Below are 8,186 nucleotides of genomic sequence, written 5' to 3'. Positions count from 1 at the left end.
ATTTTTAAACATCCTACTGATGGATTAATTCATTTTCACACATCCAAAATATGAAGTCTATCTAAATGCAAGCCTCTCCGATGGAAAACAAAGTTAACTACTGGAAAGAAAAGCATTTGCACATGCAACTCCTATTACTATCACCAGGAGTATCGTGCACTTAAGAGTAGAATGAATTTCCAAATCCAGAGGACTGTACTCTTGTTTACAAAACATATTTCAGGCACAATTTAATCTGACCACAGGCCAGATTTAAAAGAACACACAGAATCAGAAAAATGAAAGGTAATGAAGAGTAAACTTTAGCCAAACAAGCAAAGCAAGCAGCTCCCTAGCTAGGGAAATAATTTCCCTTTTGACACAATTAAAAGCTCATGACTACTTCCAGTGCTTGTTAAGATGGACAACAAACCAACTGCAGTCTAGTCTAACCTCTGAAGGAGCTATTAGGTTCCAAATAAGTTACCTCTGCCTTTGCACTTATGCAAAGCCCAGCTGAAACTCTCATGGCCAAAGGGTGCACCTGACTGCTTGACTGGAATCTGCTGCATGTTACAAAAAGACCACATTTCACAGTAACCCAAGACCAGTTTTCAGTACCAGCAAGAACCAGGGAAAGCATTCTCTACAAATTAGGGACAATTTACTTTTGAGTGAAAGTTCAGAGGAATCTTTCTGCAGCTCAGCTGGTTTCCATCGAGGATCATTTTTACAGTGCTATACATGCTGCTAGCCTCCAGTTGAGAGATGTGTTTTGCAAGAAAATAGGCATTTCCTCAAGCAGTAGATAAGACTCACTTAACAGCAGAATTAAAAGGAAAAGCTGATGAACAACTATATTGTTTTCTTGGATAAATTTGTACATAACTCCATGTCACTGTTAAGACTGTAAATACACTTTTCCCTTCCCATTTTCTCAGTCTGCTGCATTCTTGGTTTTGACTGCAATATATCATACAACCTTTCACACACTTGTGTTTTTAAAGCTGGCCAAATTCCCTTTTTCCACATCTACTCATTCTTGATTGTCATACATACATATCTGGAGAGGCATCTAAGTACTTAACGAACAGAATTATAAATTAAGCTACTCTAAGGAAAGCAAATAAACAAATATTTAGAAGGACTCCAGATCCCACTTCTCCTCTACCATGTGCATTGTACAGTGACACCTCCCCTCACCAAATGCATGGAAAAGTGGGTATACAACACCATGTAGCCTCATGTAGTCTAGGGAATCAGCACCCTAGACTGATGGCAGGAGTGACTAGCACTCAAGAACAAACACTACAGTTAGAGATGCATCCTTTAATTTTTCTCATTACAGGAGCTTTGTCTTTGCCGCGTGAGTTCAGGCCACTAGAACAGTCCAGCTTTCATCTGGTCTGGCTCTGCCAGCCAATGCAACTCCAAACCTTGTTAGCCACCCTAACTCCATCAAGTTGCTCAACGCACCACCAAAGCTGAAGAGCCTTCCTCTCTGGGGAGGGAATTCAAATTATAACTTGATTGTTCTCCATCTACACTGCACAGCTAACCAGGTTTCATCTGCTAGACATCTTCCAGCCCAAGTATGCCTGGATCAGGTCCTGCTCCTACGGGCAATGGTTACAGTGCTGGTCCCACTGTAACTGGGCTCACTGTTACTTGGTTTGTGGTAGCCACACCAGGGCAGTGTTAGAAGTCCCCCAAAGTCCTTCCCATAGTTCTCCTTAAAAAGGAAATAGGTTTTCCCAAAACTGTCACAAACAGAGAACAACTGGACAAAACCCCAAGGATGTGCTCCAGCCCCAAAACCAAGCATAGGAGGGAGGACAGAAGGAGGGGAGTGCCAGTTTTGAAGGCTACCGCAGCCTGCTAACATCATGGTTCAGACCAGCAGTGGATCACCAGTGTAACTGTACGAGACAGACGGTCCAGATGTGAAAACCATTAACGTGAGCTGGCTGGCTTCTAAGGACATTACCACTCAAGTTAGCAGTAAGTGATCTGTGCCAACATAAGCCCTCTGTGCAGCTCAAGTATTACTAGAAGAGCGGCTAATGCTAAAATGAGCTAATTCTGCAGTGAAGACAGCCAGGAAATAAAACTGTGAACTTAGCATTTTTATGCACAAAGAAACACAGATATTCAGTTCAAGTTTTATGTGCACATTAATTTCTTAACTTAGCAGAAAGCATAATTCTCAGTCCAGCATATGAAACACTTATTTGGCTTCTGATTTTTTTTGTTTTCTTTCCCAGGGTGGCAGAGTATCTGGGCCATTTTCAAGATCATGATTTCAACGGATACACTCTTTAAAAAGATTCTGATTTGGGAAAACCAAACAACTACAGAAGAAACAAAAAATAATCCCACCTCATAAACGTAAACAAAACCCATACGTCTCGAGTGGACAAACACTCCATAAATACACTACGGAGAAAAGAAAAAAAACAAAACAAAAACACCACCCTCCTCTAAATCTCAATTGGCTTGAGAAACCAAGCAAAAGATTAATGACCTATTTTAAAAATTGTATTTAAGGAAGGGAGAAATGGGAACCAAGAAACAACAACTGCAGAGTCTACAGGACCAAGCCCTCTGATACAAATTCACTGCCTAATGCATAGAATATTAGGTACAGCACAGAGGCATGTAGAAAGCAAACATGCTCAGTTTGCTTTCTTAAAAAGTCTCTTGAGTTTTTAGACCCTGGACTTAACACAATTTTGAAAGTGCAGCAATTAATTGTTTTAAAAAGCAATGCCATGTTTTGTACTCAGTACCTCTCAGCTCTTACAGGTCTGGCGGCCCACATCGCGCTTCACTTAGTCCTTCCACACCAGTCACACCAGTTCACAGTAGGCAGCAAAGCCTCAGCTCCAGTGGACACATACAAACATATGCCCATTCAGCTCAGCCTGTTCCTTCTCTAAAACATCTGTGAAGAAACACCTTTAAATAAAGCATTTAAAGATCTCCAGCTTGTTTTGGTATGCACAGATGACCCGGCTGGGCACACGACAGCCCCGGTGGAAGCAGCACTATTGCCATATGGTCTGTCAGTGAGGGGAATGCACATCAAACACACAAGGCAGGAAGACACTATGCCAAAAAAAAAATTCATTTCAAGATTGCATTTTCTGGCATACAGTTACATTCACTTGTCACAATACCTTAGTTTACCCCGTCTCGGGAAATCTGAAAGAAAACCTGCTGAGGCGACTGGCAGCGCGGGGCCAGCTCCTGCGCCCGTGGGAACCAATGCGAAAGGCTGAATTAATTCAACAGTAACAGGACGGTTTCTTTCCAAGGATTTCCCGTTTCCACCAAGCTGGAGGGAAAACAAACCTGCACAATTACCCACTTTCCAACTCTCTGTCCTGCATGTCTCCCCACACCCTTTCTATAAACTGTATCACAATTATACAAAAAAAAAAAAATTGTAGCTGAACTTAACCCCACACTCGGGATATATTCAAAGGCCATTAAATTGGCTTGCCTCCAAACTTCACAGAGATCTTGTCAAGAGGATTCTGGTTTTAACAACATGTATATATACATATTAATATGTACATGGACAAAGAAGCTGCTCTTTCAGTTAGAAAAGAAATTAAATTTCATCACAGAATGAATCCTATAAAAAGATATGTAATAAAGTTGAAATACCCATAAAATAGCTATTACTAAAGCAAAGCTTTCGTCAATAAGCCTCCAAAACTTTAAATGAAGAAAATGGCTTCACGAAGTGGTAGTCTAGGTTTCCACAGTGAGGACACTGCTGGACGTTGCTGTACTCAGAGAAATACTGCATGCCAATCCGCACATCTATTACTGGCTTCCCACAGTGCTTACAGTTCAGTCGAGCCTGTAAAAAACAAAGAAACAAACAAGAAAACCCTTTTGAAATACCAAACTCACCTCCACTTCTCACCTCTGCAAAAGAGAGCATCACGCTCAGCCCCCTGCCCTGCCCTGCCCTCCCTGGCAGGAGAGGGGGTGAGTCAGGAAACTGGCACTAATGGGATCTGCTGGTAAGGACATTCCTCACCCGGACTGGTAACCTGCAGGCATACCTCATGTTTTTCACATGAAATACCATCACCAAATTCTGGAGCATAAGCTACCTCCCACTCTGATTGACAGGAGGTAGATAATTCCAAAGTTTATATACAGACACCACAATTGTTTTGTGTTGATTAATCACTGAACCAATTCCTCAATCCTCAGCACGAGAAATGCTGTCTCAATAAATCATTAATGAAGCCCTGAAGCAAAGAGAGAAATTTTTCATTTGTACCATGCAATTCAACCATTTAGGCTGATGTTTGAACCTGATCTGTCTATGAAATATATTGTCATTTTAATCTTTTGCCTTAACAAATGTATAGCTCGATCTACTTCATCAGCATGGCATGGTATTCTATCACTTCAGGTATCTATTTAAACATTTATAATACATATCAGGTTATATAAAAGACACATCACTTCAAGCACACAAACCACAAACTATTCTGCAAAATCCAACTGAGAAAGGATCAACGTTAACAGGGTGGATATGAGAAATAATTAAAGGTGAAGGGTGAGGACAGACATTAATTTTGAGCAGTAACAAAAAAAGGTAAGTCTTCAGAAGAAATCTAGCTGAGAAACCCAGCCCATTTGATGTAAGGAAAGCAAGAGGCAGTGTGAAAGCTCAGCAGGCCATTTGAAACACTCAATAGAAGCAGATGAGTTTTGAGATCGTAAAGGAGTTCAAGAGTAAAGGTGGCAAACAAGCAGCGAGGGACTGAGCTGTATTACAGCTTAACCTCGCAGCCCAGTACTCTAATGAAAACTTCAGCTCTTCACTGGAAATAACAAAAAATTATTTTCTATAACAATCTTGATTTAAGGAATTTTCCTGGGATGAGGAGAGGAAGAAATTATTAAAGTACTATTACTGTTGGGACAAGACTCAAAAAGAAAGCAACCATCAGCTCCACAGCCATCTGCTCTGCTTGAAAAGCAGAAATTCTACAAAATACAATCTAGTAGGGCATGGATTTGTAGGATTTTCTTAATCAAAGTGTTGTTTTCCCCCTTTCTACTGTCCAGCACATCAGCTAGCTGCTAGTAACCTGACAGTGGCTGCAGTTCATTATCCTACAGGCACATTTGTGATATATAATTAAATATTTTGAAATAAAGTAAGAAAGTATTCAAAACAGAAATTAGCACAGCAATTAGGAGTTAAATTATATACCATATTTAAATGTCATTCCTCTGTATGCACAGAATCATCTGTAACAATCACGGTGAAACAATAATGCATATTATCTGGCAATCACAGTCACTGCAGCTAATGATTTCACAGTCAGTTCTATTACTTACCATGTACTGTCACATTGTCCATTAATCATATAATTAAGGCTCTTGTATAATGAGACCTGAATTCTTGTCTTGTACATTCAACAGAAGCAATTCAGATTTGAATTTGATAGCTTTTACAGAGCTAGCAAGTCAGCATCAGTGCTTTATCTTTAAAAGTCTCTATTTAAAAAAAAAGTTACACTCTCAAGAAGCACTAAATTTGTAGGCAATATCTCTGTCTTTAGTTATAATTGTTACAAATGCCATTTTATCCAGTACGAGTAACATCACTTGTCTTTTGAGCAACACGTTTTGGTAAATATGTTAAATTTAAAATTAAATGGCATTTTGCATATTGAAAAAAATGTATTTTAGATTGTTCCTAAGCATACACAATACCATGAAGTGATCATACTTTGAATGACTGCATCTTGGCGAGGCTCCTGTTCTCACCCAGTAACACCACCTGCATGTCCAAAGGCAACAAGCCCACTCCTGCGCATCCCAAGGGGACCACCACGCCCAGTGCTTCTCCCAGGCACTACCTGCACAACGAAAGTGCTTTGCCCATCACATGGACAATCCTCTCAGATGCTGACCACCCTGATGCCTCAGGCACATGTCTACTCTGGAGTAACCCCACATCTTGGATCTTTCTCACCCAAGGCATAGATTAGGTGAGCATTTAATAAAAATTAAGCTGCTTCAGGCTGTGGCAGAGTACCACCAGCAGAAGCAGTTGCAGCAAAGATTAAGGAGAGCTGGGTAATCTCCAAGCACAAAGATTCTTTAGACCTTTCTGTTCCCTTGGCTTTTTTGCTACAATTATCTTACGACAAAAGACAATTCAAGCAACTAAAAGAAACTTGAATACATTAAATATCTGCTGAAAATGTACAATTGTTATTAAAATACTACTGGAATTATATCTGAGGCCAGACATACTTGCTTGTGAACATTCTAAGCATCAGGTTTAATTGTGAATGCATTTAAAGGGGCTTTATTTAAAAGTATTAATCACCATTGCACTGGCTTTTGTCTAGCTATAAGCCTTTGTGCCTTGTAAGTTCAGACAAAGGGACAAGGGACTCAGTCAGCTTTCTTATATTGCATTCATAGGTACAGGCTAGAAAAGAAGGATGGAAGAAGGGAAGGGAGAAGAGGAACACAAACCTTAGCTTTTCTTATCATCAGTTGGAAATTCACCTTATGAGTCTTATTTACATATGGTACTAACCTGACAACAGGGAGATGCTGCCAGAATATCGTAGGTATACATGGTTCCCAGCTGATGCCAGCTTCCATCCCATCGGGACTTGCATTTAATGCAGATGATTTTGTGAACCCCTTCTAAGCAGTCTACACAAACAGCGTAGAGGTGCATAAGCCTTCCTGTGGACAGGAAACACATTTCTTAAGGAGACTAGAACAGAAGATTAAACCAGTCATTTCCTGCAATGTTTTACCTGCCCTTTAGTGATACAAATCACACCTTATTATGATTTTTTTAAAAGGTGAATGATAAAGTAAAAAATGTTTCTCTATGGGAAACACACAGGGCTTGACTGAAGTTATTTTCCATGGGAGCAAAACTCAGGAATTAGTCATCACCCTGCCCACCCTCCTTTCTCCATTTGCTGGTAGACCTTAGCAAAGTATTTTATAAAAGGAGTTGCTGAAGCTCCATGAACAGATGCCAGGTTAAGCTATATGATCAGCTGCAGTGTTTCCAAAACCAGGATTGTGCCCTAGCTTCATCCCCACCTGACAGAAGAAGTGGAGAAGTGTTGAAGCTTATTAGCAAGCCGGGTACAGATGCATTTAACAACTTGCCAAAATCTTCCAGCAAAGAGGGAAATAAGGACCTAATATTCCCCATGGAAAACAGCAACAGCCCAAAGAGCAATCTTCTTTCATGTACTTTTTTCCTGACCATTCATTTACAGTAAGTATATTTAAAAACATTATATATTATGCATACAGACTTGTAATGCGCCATACAGAACTACAAATCTATTGAGCTCTATCGTACCGTCAGGCTCTGTACGCATAAAAACCGAGTTATACCGACTTCCATAAAAATCAAGCAGTTCAGACTTGAAAAGGAAATATTTTCCTTATATAAATGTGACTAAACTCACCAATGCAAAATCCAAGATGCAATTTCACACAAAACAAAAAGCCCTACACAATTACAAAGATCTGCCATCCAGATTAAGCCTGATTTCCAGTGATTGAACTGATTTGTAGTTTAATAGTTGGCTATTAAAAATAGGCTGACAGACAGTACTGATTCTGTAATATACCATATTTTGCACTGCTATACAAGACAAAATTAAGAAGTGCTGTAGTTACAGATCAGCTACAAAACAGAACTGCATATAATATGCGTTTCTTTTGGATTGCAATTTGTGCTCTTTAGCATCAAAGTACTGAACAAATCAGAACCTGTAATTTAAAGAATAAAAACATCTTGTACTCTTTCTAGATAAAAGGGAATAAAATATTAACCATTTATGATTAGTACATACCAGATACTTTAAAACTAATGGTTTTGTTTTTAACTTGTTTTGCTTTTTAAGCCAACTACTTCAGAAAAATTATAAGACAAACTAGATTCTTCTTAAAATGTATCTACAAAATAAACTTGCTAGTATGAGCTGATAAAAATTGAGTCATTCCACATTGGAGTGTTCAGCTGTAGAAAATGTGATGTAATGAGACTAAAGTGCAAATATAATAAACTCTGTTCCTAAAGTGAACACTCGAGATTGGAGATGTTCAAATAATTCCACACACAGAACTTTTGTGTTGTGCAGGAAGATTAAATAATTTTCCCCATGAGAAGTTCT

General features: G+C 39.3%; 1 protein-coding gene across 1 annotated transcript in view; it reads right to left on the bottom strand.

Annotated features, from left to right (window-relative positions):
- Positions 1-3,685: 3,685 nt before the first annotated feature.
- Positions 3,686-8,186, bottom strand: part of HECA (HECA ribonucleoprotein granule regulator) — a gene marked incomplete at its 5' end in the record, with an annotated part of 7,184 nt that continues 2,683 nt past the window's right edge. Inside the window, 2 exons of the mRNA XM_010175238.2 lie at positions 3,686-3,850; positions 6,572-6,726. Coding sequence (XP_010173540.2) covers positions 3,686-3,850; positions 6,572-6,726 — 320 coding nt within the window. The remainder of the gene's footprint in view (positions 3,851-6,571; positions 6,727-8,186) is intronic.

The sequence above is a fragment of the Antrostomus carolinensis genome, unplaced genomic scaffold (genome assembly GCF_000700745.2).
Source record: "Antrostomus carolinensis isolate BGI_N321 unplaced genomic scaffold, ASM70074v2 scaffold2389, whole genome shotgun sequence".
NCBI classification, from domain to species: domain Eukaryota; kingdom Metazoa; phylum Chordata; class Aves; order Caprimulgiformes; family Caprimulgidae; genus Antrostomus; species Antrostomus carolinensis.
This window is presented reverse-complemented; position numbering and strand designations above follow the sequence as displayed.